Below are 19595 nucleotides of genomic sequence, written 5' to 3'. Positions count from 1 at the left end.
CTCTCACATCCATACATGACCACTGGAAAAACCATAGCCTTGACTAGACGGACCTTTGTTGGCAAAGTCATGTCTCTGCTTTTTAATATGCTGTCTACGTTGGTCATGACTTTCCTTCCAAGGAGTAAGCGTCTTTTAATTTCATGGCTGCAATCACCATCTGCAGTGATTTTGGAGCCCCCCCAAATAAAGTCAGCTACTGTTTCCTAATCTATTTGCCATGAAGTGATGGAAATCACTAGGCAAGTAATATTCTATTTTACACCAGTGTCTTCTGTAGAATAAATACATTTCACTGAATAAAACTGTAGCACCTTCAGGAAGGAAGGAAAAACCCTTTAGGCTCCAACAAACACTCTGGGTGTTTATTCATGGGTCTCTACTCATGAATCACTGCCATGTGAATTGCTTTCACTGGGGACTTCCTGCTTATGGAGAGTCTAATTCTTAGAATTTTGTTCCTGTTATCATTCCTCTTCTTTCCTCCAAATATATGAAATAGAGTCTTAGGAAATGTGATTTTTGTCTTGAAGACTGACTGTTAATGATGCAGTACCATAAGGATCTCATAAAAGTTTTTATACTTTTTCAATGTTGCATACTAGACTTAATTTTAGGTCTACCGGTATATTTAATTCCAGACCATGTTTCGGGTCTGCAGTGGCTGTGTGGCACAGAAAGAGACATGGAGTAGGAGTTTGGGGAACTGATTTCAAATGTTGGTTCTATCGTTGACTATTTACTTATAGGCAGGATTTCCTTGGTTTTCAGTCTTAAAGCAGAGAAATAAACGGGTTTGGACCAGATGATTATTAAAAGTATTTCTAGCTCAAAATTGAACGATTTTAAGTTCCACACCAGAGAATGAGTTTAGAGGTTAGGTAATACATAACTGTTATATAAAGTATATAATAAAAATTAATAATTCCAGCTGTCAATCCCTTTATTCCTTAAGGTTGAAAGTACTTATAACTTTATATATAGAAAATACATATGATATAGAAACAGAAAAATCTAAATTAACTAGTAAAGATACAGGCATTAAAAAAGCATTAACCAAAAATTTTTATGGTAAGTACTACCTTTATTTTAAAAAGTTATACATGCTAGAAAAAAGCATAAATGATACATGTAAACAATTATTTACCAAATACTTATATTTTTCCTTGTAAAGGTGCAAATGATCTTTAAATGTAAACACAAATGTTGCCAAACATTTCTGTAGTGAGGGGAGGAAAAAAAAGAAGATTATTCCTTTTGGTTGTGGTTAAAGTCTTATTCAAAGATTTTCCTGCAAAATACATTGGAAAAAACTGATCTACGAACACAATAACAAAAAAAACTTAAACCACTGTAATATGTATCTTTTTTTCCTTAAAAATGTTAGCTTTTTACCAGAAAGTGCAATTTGAGAATAGTAGTAACAGTGGCTTTATAGTATGAGGATAATGATATAAGTCTTTATAAAAGAACCAAGATTTTGTTAATAAAATGCCTCAAGTGACTTTACACTCATTAGCGTACTATTAGACGAACTGAAGAATTCATCCCCTTGGAGGCTGTGATTACAGGTAAGCCTCAAATTCAGCAGGCCTGAGCATCAAGTGTAAATTGCATAACAGTATTCACTGCTGGGGAGAGGACATTTCTCCCTGCTGGTCCTTAGTAGCAATAAGAAATAGGAAAGTTGCTTCAGTCAGTAATGTTTTTGAGAAAAACTCTTGCAGAGTTGCACATGATTCTCCCAGGGGATTCTCAAGACAGTATGAGAGAATCGTACACTGTTTTGTAGAGGCACTGAGCAGAGCTCTAGATCTAGCAGAAACTCAATGAAAATATTTGAAAAAAAGACTTTAAATATAGCGGCAAACAAGTTTTATATGGAAGGAAACAAGATGTGAGCTTCCACTGATGAAAACTTTGGCATTTGAGTCCTGGTTTTATTGATTTAATATTCCTTTTGAATTTTCCTAGTTAAATGAGATGTTTCTTTTGTTTTTTAGATTTTTCAAGTCTTCTGGTGCTTAGTGCAAGAATGATGGCTAACTAATACACTTTGTATTCCTATTTTTGTCACTGGTAAGTCTCTGTAAGTAGTGGAGTCTTGTGGATGGAGTGCTTAGAACTGACAACTAGATCACATATAGCCCTCTTCCCTTACTGGTGGTTTCAAACTTAGTATCTTAAAAATAAGGTTTTACTGCTTGAAAAAAATTTTTTTTTGTCTTTTTCTTTCTTTTGATGGGAGGAAGGCTAAATCCAAAAACAGAAGCAAAAAACCACCCTCCCCGACAAAAAAAATCCCATGATAAATTAAAACCAAAAATAAATATTTTTCTGCACAGAACCGAAAATTATTGTGCAAAGGTGGCATCTTGCAGGTGAAGTACTTTCACTGTATTTGTATTTCCACATGTTGAGGCACCGGCAAAGAATAAGATTTGTTTAGTGTTTTCTAGAGCTGTACAAAGCTCCAAAGTCAAAGCGCTTCAGAATACAGAGGAAGATATACATGACAGTCTTCTGTGTGTTCACCATATATGGGATTCACAGTGTGTCATTTTTATAACTCCTACGCCACCCCCAAGCCGACGGTAGTTCATCCCACCGTACAACCTGCAAAGAAAGAAACACAATCAGATTTCCAATGGAAAAAAGCATTGTTTCTTCCATAACATAAATGTTAATAAAACACATTTATTTGTCTATCACAACTAATATTTTTAGCTTTGTGCATCTCTTCCAAAGATTAGGACCTGGAACTGAGCACTGGAAAGTAGCAGAATTATTTCAGACACTGACTAAATTCTCTGACTTACAGAATACTATTTTAAGAGAAGTGCCATATACACTTTTTGCCTTATAACTTTATAACTCTACATCTAGACTGACTTAATAACAATTATGCAGAATCACATATTCTACATTTTTGTGGCTAATTTTGACCCTGGCTATAATATTTCCCCACCTACATTTTCCTTTTGCCTAAGCTTCAGGTAGTTATTTTTATCCTTTTGTTCTGTATGGACTCTTAGAAGTCTTCTCAAAGCTTTATGGAACAAAACTGGTTATGATTAATAGAAAACTTTATAATCCCTCAACAGTTGATCCTTAAGAATTTCATAATATTACTTGGTCAAATACTACAAACGTATATTAGTAATAGTTGCTGAGAAACAAGTCCTTACATAGGATCATGGTCAGAAAATGAGAAATAAATGTGGCTGTCTTCCCAAATTATGCTTACTGTTTTGTTCACCTTTGTATCCTTAGGGTCTAGAACACTCAGTAAACCTTGACTTCATGAAGGAGGTTGTGAAAATGGGAGGTAGAAGCAAAGAGTGCTACAGTGTTCTAAGTCTGACTGTAGTATGGTGACCACTGAGCCCTGCAGAGCATGGGAGATGCAGAATCCAAAGAGTGTCATTCAGGTATCTGTCAGAGTGGTTTTCCCAGGGATGAAAGGACCCAGTAAGCCTGTGAGTCGGATCTTATAAACTAGTGAAAAAAAGCTGGGTGAGTAGTTACAGGTTCACAATTAGAAACACTCAGAATGCAGCAGGAATGGACTTCCAAGACTGTCCCTTCTGGAATAGTGACTATAGAAGATATCAGCTTATCTTGCACGGTCATGAGCAAAGTCTTTCATAACCTCTGCTGCCTCAGATCTCATGTCCAGACTGTTATCTGTGGTTAATGTGCAACCTCAATTGCTGAGATGGTTACACAGACTTGTTTAGGCAAGTAAGTCCAACTTACTGAGAAAGAAAACCGCAAATGCTTGGAAGGTAAAACTATTTTCTTGGAAAAGCTAGTATGTAGAATAGGTATTAGTATAAAGTACCTCAAACCCATACTCCTAATGTTTTATATTAAATTTGAGAATTAACTATATATTAGACCTTTTAAGTTCTTGTAGTGTTTTAAGAGACTTTGGAATATTAGAGCATCTATCAGATTAGCTTTGTGAATGAAGAAAAACTGCATGACTGAGCAAAGATTTAGAGTTCAGATTTTAAGTTGAAAGGTTTAAGAGAATTTTGCTAAATTTGTAAACATTTTTGAATATTTAAAATAAATTCACGAGTCACCTGATGATGTGAATTTGTAAGAACTACTTAAGTAGTTGGGAAGGATTTGTTAAGACAACTGATGATTTAAAAGCAAAGTTAGACCTATAAATACAGTTTAACTTAGTTAAACTCTCCTAAGATGTAGCCTCTTCTCTAAAAGTGACTGTTAAAATTTGACAGACTTTATTTTAAATATTAAATCTATTTTAGAATAATAACATATTTAAGTATTTTTAAAACTCAAGGGAAAATATCAGTTTTAAAGTGAAATCTTTTTTAAAAAGTAACTGCAACTTGTATTTCCTGGGCGTAAAAACTGCAATGGCAGATTGGGAGACAAAGGTCCAGGTTCTAATTCTACCGCTAACTTGCTTAGGCAGGTCATTTTATTTCTCAGTGCCTTAGTTTCCTAAGCTGAACATGGTGTGGCTAGCAGGGAGATTGTTTTTTTCTGTCTTTGCTATCTCTAATTTTAAAACTGGACAGTTACCAAAGAGAGAGATTTTGTATGATATCAGCCCCTTTAGAGCAATGAGGTCAAAATAAGCCATCGAATATGGGTAACTTTGAGTCCTTTTCAACATACTGCCAGAGGTAATTCAATGTACTGACCATCCTGATTTTGATGGTCATGGACTATTATCTCAAGCCCATGATTTTCAGGTCAGCAGTGAGGTGATTTGCAACATAGTTTAAAAGTTACCTCCATGTATTGGCATCAGGATCAAAAACTTCAATGGTCTTCAAGTACGTTGTGCCATCAAAACCTCCTACAGCCATAAGCTGTCCATTCACTACTGCCAGGCCAACCTATGGGACCAAAACACAGTGGCTGCTGAAGAAACTAGAGAATCACTATGAGAATTTAGACTGGTTTATAGATAAATCTCTTTAATTAAAGATAAGTCTTTATGGCCTTACATTCTTGTTTACTTGAACACAGAAGGAAAAAAGTAATCACAAAAGTTATTTAATTATGAGAACTATAAAATTATATACCCAACTAGAATATTTACACAGAGTTGAAAACATTTATTTCTTGAATGTTAGGTAAAACATTCACTGGGAGTGAGCAAGAACCTCCAAACTGCTCTCAGTTCTTTTAGTATTTGCCTGTTCTGATCCAATACCTAAGTTGTCAACAAAATTCTCTTTTAAAAGATAAGTTTAAAGTCCTTATTATGGCAGGACCTTCAGAAATCCATACTTGCCTGCCTTTTAACCTCACTTTCTAATGTAATCTATGTTGCATTAATATCAAATTAGTTGCTAGTCCCAGAAAATAACATACTTTTTAAATGCCTCCATACTTTTGCATGTGTTGTTCCCTGATATTTTCTTTCCCTCTTCTAGAAAATCTTACTCTTCTTTCATGGTACTTTACATGTAACTTACTCTAGTAAGTCTCTTCACTGTTCCAAAAGTGTTAAGCATACTCTCCCATGTTCTCCTACAATGCACATGCTGCTATTAGAGGATTTGTCTTCTGTGTTGTTTAGTCGGTAAGTTGTGTCTGACTCTTTTGTGACCTTATGGACTGTGGCCCTCCAGGCTCCTCTCTCTTGGGATTTCCCAGCCAAGAATACTGGAGTGGGTTGCCATTTCCTTACCCAGGGGATCTTCCCAACCCAGGGATCAAACCTATGTCTCCTGCACTGCAGACAGATTCTTTACTGCTGAGCCACCAGGGAAACCCTAGTTAGCTGTAAACACTTCAATTTCCTTTACCAAATTGGGAACTCTTTGAGGATAGGAATCAAGTCATACTCATTTTTGCTTTCCCAGAACATCAGTTCAGTCACTGAACTGTGTCAGACTCTTTGTGACCCCATGGACGGCAGTATGCCAGGCTTCCCTGTCCATCACCAACTCCTAGAGCTTGCTCAAACTCATGTCCATCGAGTCAGTGATGCCATCCAACCATCTCTTCTTCGGTCGTCCCCTTCTCCTCCAGCCTTCAATCTTTCTCAGCATCAGGGTCAGCTCTTACATCAGGTAGCCAAAGTATTGGAGCTTCAGTTTCAGCATCAGTCCTTCCAATGAATATTCAGATTGATTTCCTTTAGGATTAACTGGTTTGATCTCCTTCGGACTCTCAAGAGTCTTCTCCAATGCCACAGTTCAAAAGTATCAATTCTCCAGTGCTCAGCTTTCTTTATGGTCTAACTCTGACATCCATACATGACTACTGAAAAAACCATAGCTTTGACTAGATGGACCTTTGTCAGCAAAGTAATGTCTCTGCTTTTTAATATGCTGTCTAGGTTGGTCACAGCTTTTCTTCCAAGGAGCAAGCACGTTTTAATCATGGCTCCAGTCACCATCTGCAGTGATTTTGGAGCCCACGAAGATAAAGTCTGTCACCGTTTCCATTGTTTCCCCATCTATCTGCCATGAAGTGATGAGACCGGATGCCATGATCTTCGTTTTTTGAATGTTGAGTTTTAAGCCAGCTTTTTCACTCTCCTCTTTCACCTTCTTCAAGAAGCTCTTAAGTTCCTCTTTGCTTTCTGCCATAAGGTGATATCATCTGCATAATTCAGGTTATTGATATTTCTCCTGGAAATCTTAACTCCAGATTGTACATCATCCAGCCCAGCATTTCGCATGATGTACTCTGCATGTAAGTTAAATAAGCAGGGTGACAATATACAGCCTTGACGTACTCCTTTACCAAGTTTGAACCAGTCTGTTGTTCCATGCCCGGTTCTAACTATTGCTTGTTGATCTTCATACAGGTTTCACAGAAGGCAGATCAGGGGGTCTGGTACTCCCATCTCTTGAAGAATTCTCCACAGTTTGTTGTGATCCACATGGTCAATGAAGCAGAAGTAGATGTTTTTCTGGGATTCTCTTGCTTTTTCTATGATTCAACAGATCCTGGCAATTTGATCTCTGGTTCCTCTGCCTTTTCTAAATCCAGCTTGAACATCTGGAAGCGCATAGTTCACGTTCTGTTGAAACCTAGCTTGGAGAATTCTGAGCATTACTTTATTAGTGTGTGAGATAACTGCAGTTAATTGTGCAGTAGTTTGAACATCCTTTGGCACTGCCTTTCTTTGGGATGGAATGAAAATTGACATTTTCCAGCACACAGTAAGCACTTGATAAATATTGGCTAAATGGGTGGCTATGTAATCAACACAATGTAGCAGTGAAAACAATAGGAACATGACAGAGAAGCTGCTGTTGACACTAATAAAGAGCCATAGACATGTGAATGCTTTGACGAACTGATGCCCACTGGTGGTGTTCTCGGATCTCTGCAAATCAGAATTCACTCCCTTTTATCAGATTATGAAATTGTTAGCTAAAGCTGGGTTATCCTACCTGTTATCCTACATTGATGGGCTCCTGATGGGATCAATGGTTTATTGGTTAAATTTCACCCTGAGTCAAATCTCCTAGGATGGATAACTTCTACACTCCACCCTGGAAGTTGCTTGTAGTCACAGGTCATTGTTCATGGTCTAGACCATGACACAGGTCATCTATACTATAGATGGGATGGACTCAAACCAGTCTGTGTAGACTGGTGGTAGGGCCAGATGTGTTTCTGCCTAAACATTTAATTGGTATGTCAACTACTTAGAATATCGCCTAGAAACACTAGGTAGGAATATTTAGCTTCATTAGGTACAGATGAACCCATATATCCGATAAATATCAATGAACATGAGTAAAATTAGGTAACGTAGATAAGACAGGGAGATGCCTTTCAAAGAAGCAACTGATTATAAGATAAAACATAAGGTGCAATTTATTACATATAGAATGGATAAACCACAAGGTCCTACTGTATAGCACAGGGAACTATATTCAGTAGTCTGGGATAAACCATAATGGAAAAGAGTATTAAGAATATAACTATACACTTCGCTATACAGCAGAAATAAACAATGTAAATCAACTATACTTCAGTAAAAATCATAAAAAGGAATTCTCTAAGTAAAGATGTGATTGGATATAAGTTATGTATCTTCTTGGGACAACAGTAATCAAAAGAAATTAACATTTTTTTCCAGTACAAAAGTAATAGGGGTTGTTCTGCATAAACAGTGCATCCCCTCTGTGTCCCATTGTATTACATTTTACAGATCAGACTTCTTCTGCACAGCCCTCCCTCTTTTGGAGCTTGCTTTTCAGTTTCCAGTAGCCAGGCACTTACTCCACTACGGCGGGATGTCATAGCCACCACTGGAGACCACTGGTTAGTTCTGGGGTTGTATCTCTCAGCACTGCTGAGCTCTGTAGTGTCGTCTCTGCCTCCTACGGCGTAGATCATATCCTGATACACTGCACAGCCTAGGTGTTTCCTCCGGGTCCCCATGGGGGCTATGGTGTGCCATCTGTTTTCCTGAGGGTTGTAACGCTCCACTGCGGGCAAAAGAACACCAGTGAGGGACTGTTCAATCACCTCCTCCCACCTCGAGTTCTCTTCATAGCTACTCTGCTTTTTGATAACATGTTTTCTTTCAACAAGCAGTCTGATTTTTCATTTTGAGAAAGACTCATCTACCACTATACTCTCATCAGAGACTGATTTCTTTTAGGTGTGGTGGAAAGGACATGTGTTGGAGTCAAAGTACCTAGTTCTAAGCTAGATGACTTGTGGTGTTTCGTTGTATGTTTAAATGAGATGATAGCTATAAAATGGTTTACAGTAATAAGTTTCTCTCTCTAGCATTTATATAATGTTATATAGCATTGCATAAATGCTATAAATTCCCAGCAACTTGTGAAAGGAAGGGAGAAAGAAATACTTTGGAAATACACCAGTAGATGATGTCTGCAGAAGACCTGATGAAGAGCTATGAGTTGCACTCTCCTAGTGGAAAAACAATTTTCTTAATAAATTATAGGATAACATGGACTTCTTATACTTTTTGTGAGGGGACTCTCCTAAGAAAAATGTGTTGATTTGGGGGAACCAGACTGACTCTGGAAGGGACTAACCTGTGTTGAGTGGAGATGTCCCATCAGAGCCACCTACAGCATATAAGAAACCTCCTAACACAGCCACAGCTACGCCTAGTCTTCTGGTACTCATAGAAGCCACCCGAGTCCATTTGTTCTCCTTTGGATCATACCTGCAGTAAGAGAAACCAAAGACTGCACGCATGTTTTTGTTAAGTGAAGCTGTTTCCATAAGGTATGAAATCATGCTACAGATACGTTAGATATATAGATTTGGTATGGTCCAGTGTACAGTGATTATCTAACATTTTCCATTGTTATTAGTATTCTGACTTATGATGCTGGGGCTAGAAACCTGAAAACTACGTTTCTCCTTTGCTAAGGTGGCTCTCTACTAGATTTTGCCAAAAGGAAAGACTAGACACTTTCTGTTTGTTTGCCAACCCTGTCAATATTGTCTCAGCAATGGCCCTTCACTCTGGCTGTCACAGTTAATTTCAGTTTCTAGACTTTTTCTGGCACTTCCAAAGCTAAGCCTGGAAGTTTTAGTCACAGCTCTGAGAGGCAGCTCCTCTGAGTTCCTGAGATAACAGTACCAGTGCTCCAGTTACCTACCACTGTGTAACAAGCCACCCCAAGCTCAGTGACTTAACACACTAACCGTATGTTTCCATGAATCAGGAATTTAGGAAGGGCTTCACAGGGAAGTCTCTTCAATAAGTGGTACTGAGAAAACTTGAACAGCTACATGTAAAAGAAGGAAATTCGAACACAACCTAACATCATACCCAAAAATAAAATGGATTAAAGACCTAAATGTAAAACCAGATACTATAAAAGTCTTATAGGAAAATATAGGCAGAACACTCTCTGATATAAATTGCAGCACGATCTTTTTTGATCCATCTCCTAGAGTAATGAACATAAAAACAAAAATCAACAAATGAGACCTAAACAAACTCAAAAGCTTTTGAAAAGGAAACCATAAACAAAATGAAAATGCAACCCTCAAAATGGGGGAAGATATTTGAAAATGAAGCAACTGATAAGGGATTAATCTCCAAAATATACAAACAGCTCCTGCAGCTCAATTAAAAAAACCAAACAACCCAATCAAAAAATGGGCAGAAGATCTAAACAGACATTTTTCCAAAGAAGACATACAGATGGTTAAAAAGCACATGATAATATCTGTAATTATTAGAGAAGTGCACATCAAAAGTACAATGAAGTACCACTTCACACCAGTCACAATGGCCTTGATCAAAAAAATCTACAAACAATAAATGCTGGAGAGGATGTGGAGGAAAGGGAACCCTCCAACACTGTTGGCTGGAATGTAAACTGGTATGGCCACTATGGAGAATAACATGGAGGGTCCTCAGAAAACTAAAAGTAGAGCTTCCTTATGATCCAGCAATCCCCCTCCTGGGAATATATCCAGAGAAAATCATAATTAAAAAACTTACATGCACCCCAGTGTTCACTGCAGCACTACTTTACAATAGCCAGGGCATAGAAGCAACCTAAATGTCCATCAACAGGAATGGATAAAGAAGATGTGGTACATATATACAAAGGTATATTACTCAGACATAAAAAAGAATGAATAATGCCATTTGCAGCAACATGGATGGACCTAGAGATTGTCATACTGAGTGAAGTCAGAAACAGACAAACTTCATATGATACCGTCTATGTGGAATCTAAAAAAGGGGCTACAAATGAACTTATCTACAAAACATAAACAGAGTTACAGATATAGAAAATGAACTTATGGTAACCAGGGGGTAAGGGCAGGGGAGGGATAAACTCTAAGACTGGATTGACACATACAGACTATTATATATAAAATAGATAATTAATAAGGACCTACTGTATAGCACAGGAAATTCTACTCAATACTCTGTAATGCCCTATATGGGAAAAGAATTTAAAAAAGAATGGATATATGTATAACAGATCACTTTGCTGTACACTCGAACCTAACACAACATTATAAATCAACTATCTTCCCAGAATCCCCTTGCATAGAGTTTTGAAAGTGGAGAAATAAGTGTCCTGACAGACATAAAAGGGAACTGGCATTGCTTTCAAGAGTTATCTGTAACTTTATTTCTAAGACAGAGTTAAACTCGTCTACTTAATTATGATAACACAATTAGTAAATGCTATTTCAAAACATTTCTTTTTAAGAAGAGGGGATGCAGTATAGTATGTTCTTGCCAGTAACTAAGTGCATGAGATTCCAAGGCCTAATCTCTAAGATAGAATGACAAAAAAATGATGGAGCAAGAAATTAAGAATAGAATCTATTTCACCAAAATTCACTGATCTGTAAAAGAATAAAGTAAATCAAGGCAGCCCACCAATATTTCCATAAGTATACTTCGAGAATTAATGAGAATCCATATACAAAATACAGTCCTTATAAGATATATGCTGCACCAAGAATTAATCATTTTTCTGAAGGAACTCTGAGGAAAGTCATTCTAAATACTGGGGGAAAAAATCAGAACAGATTTCAGAAGTGGTATGCTTGATATCATACATAAAATGTAATTTAAAACATTTCAGTGTTAGGCTCAGCCAGTATAACATGTAAGTTTAAATGGGTTATATCTTTCATCTTCCTAGACTATAAGGTTAACTGAAAACCTTTTCCTTACAGCCCATGGGAAATCTACTGGATAGTGAATTTCTAGTGTTCTAAACTTATTCATTTTAAAAAGCTCTCTATATTCTTTAAAAAACAAAACAAAACTGAAAATGAGTTACAAAAATCACCTTTCAACAATGTTGAGGCAAGACACGCCATCCTGGCCACCCACAGCATAGAGAAAGCCTCCAAGCACAGCCACACCAACACTTGTCCTGCAGGTGCTTGTGGGAGCCACATCGCTGCTCCATTGGTTTGTTTTGGGGTCGTACCTACAGAGAACACATCAAGACAGGGTCTGTATTACACAAAGAAAATTTGGCTAGGCTTATAAATGCAGTGACATATGATATAGTTAATATTTATCATTTCCACCCTTACTTAATTCTATTTGTTTTTTTTTTTTTTTTTCTATTTGTTTTTAAGTGTGTGTTTTTTTAAACTTCTATGGCGCTGATCCTTCTGATGTTCATGTTGTTTTTCAACTACAGAATCTGTATCTCTAGATCTTGATACACTGAAAGGTTTCATAGATGTATTCCATAAGTATCAAGAACATGGCTGAATGAAAAAAGGTAGGTGACAAGAAGCTAGAAGTTATTAAAAAATCAATTTTTGTCTGTTTCCAGTGTGACAGGCATTGTGATAGATATGGAAGATATTTTAACAATTATAGCCAATGTGACATGTACAAGTATATTCAAAATGCTTGTGAAAGATCAGAGGACTGAGTAACTAGTCTGCATGGTGCCAGAGAAGGCTTTATATAATAAATAACCTTTGAATCTTTAAGAGAGATTCCAGGGGAGAAAGAATGGCATGCAAATATACAGGCAGAAAGAACGAAAGGGGATAGTATGTCCAGGAACTGCAAGCAATTTGGTGGGTCTGCACTAGAGTGTTTAAGAAATAGTGGTGTGCTGAGGAAGATAGACTAGAAAAATAGGTGGAGGTCAGATCATAAAGGACTTATATGTCACAGTAAGTGGTCTAGGATGCCAACTCGTGCCACAGACACAAAACTGAAGCAACAAGTTACATCAGTTTCTAATTAGTATCTCAAACAAAACAATATGGATAGTAGAGGAAAAAATTCAAATTGACCTTACCTTTCAACACTATTAAGATAAGAGGATCCATCATGGCCTCCTACTGCATATAACAGGTCATCAAGAACACTGACTCCAACTCCACATCGCCTTTTGCTCATTGAAGCTACCATTCGCCATTCATTAGTCTGTGGATCATATCGTTCAACACTAGAAATGGCATCTCCACTGCACCAACCACCAACTGGGGAAGTAACAGAAATGGTCAGCAGAATATCTGTCCTAAAGCACATCACTCACTGCTCACCATTAAATAGCCCTAATGCTTGGACTTGCCAGATGCCTCTAGAAGCAAGTTAAAACATAAATTATGATTTTTGCTTATTCCACTGGGATTACCATAATCTTATTCTTTTTGGGGACGGATTTTTGGCTCATTACTCATGATCTCTTTACAGACTGTCTTGTAACTAAAAATAATACAGAAATTCTTATGACATATTTCAAAATGTTTTGTTTTCTGTTTATCTGGTCTGTAATGAAGTCTACAATATCCAACATGACATTTAAGATCAGAAAACATTTTGAAGAAATTACATTTTTCAAAAGTAATACTCAGAATAAAAGGTTCAAACTAAGTTCAGTAAAGCTCTGAGTGCTCCCTGAAAAAAAAGAAAACTAATTATAGCAAGAAATTTTAATTTGTTCTTCTTTAAAATCATCTCCATTTCAATCTAAAATAAGAGCTAGATTCTGGAGCATAGAGGGTGAGGTCTAAAGATAACTTAATCTCAAAACATTTGAAAGCTAATGGTTTCAAGGAGGTCTCAATAACTTCCTGAGCCAGACTAAAATGAGAATGTTTCTAACCGTCTTCTGCTGGATTTGAAAACTCACTTCCTTATTTCAAATCTCAATATGCTGTATACATTTTATTACGGTTTCATTTAAATTAGGATATTCGACTAAGTCACAGTAAGTTTTGTATATATCAATTTGCTTCAATTTGAATTCTGTTCTGGGATATATGCCTGGAGTTTCAATATCACAGAAAGTACCATCACTTCTAACATAAAATTTGGCTGCAAATGTAGGGTTATAAGCACTTGAGACAAATCAAGCCTAATTATTAAAACTCAGGCACAATTTTATAATGAAAGCCATTGAAACCAGCTTTTTATTGGACTTCATGGCTGCAAATGAAGTTAATATCACTTCATAAACTGTATTCTTTGATACTAAAGGGAAAAAAGATAGGCCATTAAGAAATCAAATTTAAACCTTTCTTGTGACTTGGGGAAACAAGGAAAGAGCTGTTCAATTCTACTGCCTCATGGCAATTTTATGTTAATTATAATTTCCAAAGCAGCAGGTGATTGCAATAACTGGGACTGAACTAAGTTATTATTAGAAGTCAAGCACAGTGTACTTGGGTCATCCCAGGTGGCTCAGTGGTAAAGAATCCGCCTGCCAGTGTAGGAGATGTGGGGTTCGATCCCTGGGTATAGAAAATCCCTTGGAGGAAATGGCAACCCACTCCAGTCTTCTTGCCTGGAAAATTCCAAGGACAGAGGAGCCTGATGGGGTATGGTCCTATGGCTGCACAGAGTTGGACATGACTGAGTGAGTGAGCACACATACATGTACATGGTATTTAGCAAGATAAAGTGTATGCATAGTTTCTGCTGTGAGAATTATCAATTTGGGTTAAGTGATGTACTTAAGGAAAAATATTGCTGAAAAGAGAATATATAGTTTTATATGTGTGAGATGTTGACTCTAAAAAAAATTACTTCAAAGACGGATTTGGTCAAAAAGTGTTACCTTAAAGTAGGCAACTTTCATAAAGTATCTGTGATAAAGACCAATGAACTATGAACACTAAAAAAAAAAAAAAAAAATCCCAAACAAAACAGAAACACAGAATTGAGAAGCATCAAGTAAACCTAATGGAAAACAAGAGGAAAAGCCAGAAGACATCAACAGGAGTAAATGCTTCTGAGTAAAAAAAACTACTGAGATTATAGATTTGATCTTAGGCTTCCAGGATGAAAAAAGGAAGACTCAATTTTCCAAAGTTAAGTGAGAACTGGTAATTTGCATTCCAAAGATAATGTAAAACAAAATTACAATAATAATCAAAGAAAATTAAGGATTAAGTTTTAAGTAGAGACAGATGAGTCAAGATCTAAAATATCAGTGTAATAGTATGACTCAAGAATAAAGCTCAGACCTGGCATAAAGAGACTAAGAAAGCAGGGAAAACCGATACCAGTTGTACAGAAAAGCCATGAGAAAAGACCAGCCATTAGAAAAGACCTAATGGCTTTTCTCTACAAATGAAAATGGAAACCTTGAGTGTAAAAGAAGTGATAGATGCTTTAACTTTTATTCTTTATATTTTTCTGTTAGTCAATTTCTATATTGCATGTGTGAGTGAGTAAAAGTTGCTCAGTCATGTCTGACTCTTTGCGACCCCATGGACTATACAATCCATGGAATTCTCCAGGCCAGAATACTGGAGTGGGTAGCCATTCCCTTATACAGGGGATCTTTCCAACCCAGAGATGGAACCTAGGTCTCCTGCATGACAGGCAGATTCTTTAGCAGCTGAGCCACCACATTGCACATGTATTCACTTCTGTGTTCAGAAAAAGAAAATGTTACTCAAAAGTAAATCTTTCATTCATGAAGTGACATTAACAGTCCATTACTGTTCTCCAGCTTTACTTTCCCATCATTATGATGGGTCGATGCTAATCTCTCACTAGTGTTCAGCAGGATCAACAGCATGCGATTAATCTTTATTTAGTGCCTGTTCTGACAAGATTGCTATACAATCTAGAGACTACAAAGATAAATCAGAACTGGTCCTTGCTCTGAAGTAGTTAACAATATAGTGGAGGAATCGGATACCCAATCAGCAATATGAAATTATGAGATTACTAGCAAGAGTTTGAGATCATGAAATTGTTCCAATTTAAATGACTTTAAATGGCTTCTAAAAAAGGCAAAGTGTGATTCATTAACACCATTATACAATCAAAAGAGGCGAATGAGATTTTAGTGAAGATGGTTACACATTGAAAACATGGAACCTGATTATAATCATGTCACATTGGAAGAAAATGGTGGGAACCAGCAGGATAAAGATGGCAGGTGTTGAATAATCCAAGTGAAAGAAAGAAAGAAAATTAAGTTGCTCACTCGTGTCCGACTCTTTGTGACCCTATGGACTGTAGCCCACCAGGGTGAAGTCAAGTTTAAATTTCTATTTAATAGAGCTACAGTATTTTCTCTCAGCATCCCCAAAGGTGTACCTTGTCTAGTTCCACTGGACTGGTACTTTCCCACCACTGAATCCAGAAAGAGCCCTAGATGTGAAATATACTTCCCATACACCTATTTGGTTTAGTTTCTAGCTTTTGATCATATAGGGGTTCTCTTCTGTTCCACTTTCCCCTGAGTTTCCATTATCCTCCCCTCTTCCTTAATCTAGTTGCTAATCTCTGCCAGAATGTTCTGAGGCTCATGAAGCAGTAGTATATTGTCATCCCTGCTTCAGGTACTATAATAGCCAAATAAAATATTTAATAGATCTTGATAACAATGTATATACCTCCACAAAGATGGCCCTACCACTAGAATTCCTGAAACCAACCTGATATCATGAAAATAAACCACAGGTATCAAATAATTAGATCTTGCTTCCTTCTAATTAAAAAAAAATAGACAACACAATTGGGGAAACAGAAACTCTGATGTTTATAGCATTCTTATATGTACAGGGAGCTGGCACAACAAACTGCTTTTATAAATAAAAGACTTTTAACAATATAATTTATCTAGTTTAGTCAACAAAGCTAAACTAATGTTATAAAGATTTCCCTGGGAACTTAATCAGATCTGGCAATAAATTTACTCACCAACTGATGGCAACTATAGATGCTATGTGGGAGTGAAGAGGCAGATGTATATAGGTGTGAGCATGCAAGCAAGCGTCTGTGTAAACCTATATGAGTATGTGAATATGTACCTGAGCATGCATATATAGGAAGTAAAGTCACAGGAATAAGTAAGAATGATAATAGAAATAAATTTGTTAATAACAATGAACAGAAGCATTAGGATACTAGGAGTACAGGAGAATTCAGTACATGATAAATTAATAATTGAGTTTGAAATCTAAAACAAGAATGAAGGAATGCTTTCAAAAGAGAGGAAAAAAAGCCTGATGAGGATTAGAGAGAAAAAGAAAACTTGGCATCCATTTTCTTCTTGAAGAAATGCAGCAATATTCTATGTGAAGAAATTGAGACAAAAAAATTTAAAAAGGAGAAATCAAACATAAATTGTCAAACTTTTCTTCTAAAAATGTGGGAAAATACATTCCCACATGCCAAGAGAAAATAAAACCGAAGGGGAAAAGATAGGCAACTGTTTAGGTTGATGGGAAAGGATACTATGACCCAGTGATTCTACAGGATTTCCTGATGAAAAGTGATAGAACGCTTCACACATCAAACAGAATCCCAGGAAGCCTATATTTAAGAGTAATGAAATTCTGAAATGTGGGAGCATAAATAAAAAGATTACCATAAGTTCCATCTTTCTCCATGAATCAGGATTTGAAAAGAAAAACTGAAGAGAAAGAATTTGCTATAGATTCAATGTGTCCCTCCAAAATTCGTATATTGAAATCTAATCCTCAGTGTGATAGTATCAGGTGGTGAGGCTTTAGGGACGTGCTCTGTCCTCACGAATGGAATTAGTGCTTTTATAAAAGAGACTTCACAGAGATCCTGTGCCCCTTCCTCTGCCTGAAGACATAGCAAAAGATGAAAAGATGGAGTCTATGAAGAAGAATGAAGTGGGCCCTTAGCAGACACCAAACTACTTCCCAGCCTCCGGAACTGTAAGAAATAAATAAGTTTCTACTGTTTGTAAGCCACCCAGTATATGCTTTTCTGTTATAGCAGTCTGAGCTGACTAAGACAGAATTAGTGAGAAAATGTTTTACTAAACATTGTGAAAGTTGCTATTCAAGTGACTAAGGGAGCTGAATTTATGTGGATAGAAGTAAAACATCTAAGATTGAAAGTTCTCAGATATTTAGGGGCAGCCGGCGGCAGCAGAATGATACAACATGATGTCTTAGGCTCAATCTAGCTCGGGAGAGCTATAAAAGAGTATAACTGTTTGATGTGAGATAATATCTTTTGACAGTTCCATGTACTTAAGAGGTGACTTGCACACTGGAATATAAATTCATGCATATGATTTATGATAACAAAACATCCACTGCATGACATTTTTAGGTTATATAAAAATACAGCATTCTTTCGAAAGTACCAGTGTTGGCTCATGAGTTAAGAGGCAAGATACGTAAGTTATTTTTTGTTTTCAAAAGGTGTGTACATTTTTTTTTAACATTAAAAAATTTTTACTTATTTATTCTTTGGCCATGCACTGTGTGGCATGCAGAAGCTTAATTCTCCAACCAGGGACTGAACCCGTGCCTGCTGTAGTGTAAGTGTGGAGTCTTAAGCCCTGGACCACCAGGGAAGTCACCATGGTAAGTCATTATGTATTTCTTATGACAGTGGATATCACAACTGTCCAAAGGACTGCTCCAAAGACAATTTCTCATGTGGAAAATATTCAGTTTAGCCACAGTATATTAAGATCCAAACCTGCAAAGAGTACTTCTCCACATCGAATAGGTTTCCGTGGTCTTGTCCTTGGTCCTTGCATTAATGGTCGTTCTTGAGGCAACAGGAGATAGTTTTTAGCCTCATCTACCAAGTCTCTGTGAAAAAAATTCTGCCTTTATTCCAAATGTCTAAATAATATTGTTAATCAAATCCCAATATGGCTAAGGGATATGTAAGATGGCAAAGGGGAGCAGCATAAATCAAACCAAATCATGAATGACAGCCAGCATTTTTATTGATTTAGGCTAGTTATTTATTTTTTGGGGCACATGGCATGTGGGATCTCAGAGATTGAACCCGTGTACCCTGCACTGGCAGCTTGGAGTCTTAACCACTGGACTGCCGGGGAAATCCCGCCAGCCAGTATTATAAAGGTCACAAACCTGACAGCAATGATGCTAGTCACACTATGAGTTGTGAATTGACTGGTATTTCCATCATGACTTCATATCTTACTGCAAATTAGTCTAAAACTCAACATGCTTGGGACTAACAATGACTTATGGGAAACTAAAAATTACAACTTAATTACCAGTCTGCATAGTTACTGCCTTCTAGTGAATTTGATTAGCTTTTGCAGGATACTGGCAAAGGAGCACATCAGCCACAACACTAGATATTTGCTCAATGAATTTAAGTAATAAAACTAGGTCAAAATTTGGATTGCTAAAAAGAAACACCCTACTATCATTTAATATTAATTTTCTATTTGGGACTGTATGAATAGTTCACTCTCAATAAATCTACTGAGGATGAACAGTTTTGTCTTTTTCTATAAAGGTACTTTATGAGAAGAACCTAGTAATTACACTTGTTAAGTAAAGTATCCTAACTTAAACTATTTATGTACTTATACTTCACTTGAGTCCTTTGAGTGATTAGTATCTGACTAGTACAAATTCAATATGTTACTCTGTTCTTTCTCAACTCTGAAAGTGCTTCCTAAATTACACTATATTTCCATTTCTCTATTTATATTACAAGTAATTTATTCCTGCTGGACCAGTGCCAGGTGTGACCCAATAATGTACTTCCAGTATATGATTTTGCTAAGGCCTCTTCTGAATTTATGCTAAAAATAAAAACAAAACCCCTCAAAATCCCAAGCTGATGACCAAGAACTTTTTCTAGCTTCCTCAGCTAAAAACAAAGACTGTGATCTCCTAGTTGCTGGCTTTTAATT

General features: G+C 36.7%; 1 protein-coding gene across 8 annotated transcripts in view; it reads right to left on the bottom strand.

The window, feature by feature from the left end:
* Window positions 1-1063: 1063 nt before the first annotated feature.
* Window positions 1064-19595, bottom strand: part of KLHL20 (kelch like family member 20) — a 70789-nt gene continuing 52257 nt past the window's right edge. For all 8 annotated transcript variants that reach the window (XM_043923659.1, XM_043923652.1, XM_043923653.1 and 5 more), the window contains 7 exons: window positions 18392-18507; window positions 12759-12942; window positions 11778-11921; window positions 9030-9163; window positions 8242-8450; window positions 4777-4883; window positions 1064-2616 (listed from right to left, as the gene is read on the bottom strand). In XM_043923659.1, the coding sequence (XP_043779594.1) occupies window positions 2532-2616; window positions 4777-4883; window positions 8242-8450; window positions 9030-9163; window positions 11778-11921; window positions 12759-12942; window positions 18392-18507 (979 nt within the window). In that variant the 3' untranslated portion in view covers window positions 1064-2531. The remainder of the gene's footprint in view (window positions 2617-4776; window positions 4884-8241; window positions 8451-9029; window positions 9164-11777; window positions 11922-12758; window positions 12943-18391; window positions 18508-19595) is intronic.

This window comes from Cervus elaphus, chromosome 14, assembly GCF_910594005.1.
Source record: "Cervus elaphus chromosome 14, mCerEla1.1, whole genome shotgun sequence".
Lineage (NCBI taxonomy): Eukaryota > Metazoa > Chordata > Mammalia > Artiodactyla > Cervidae > Cervus > Cervus elaphus.
The sequence above is the reverse complement of the archived record's forward strand: the minus strand, read 5'-3'. Positions and strand labels throughout refer to the sequence as shown.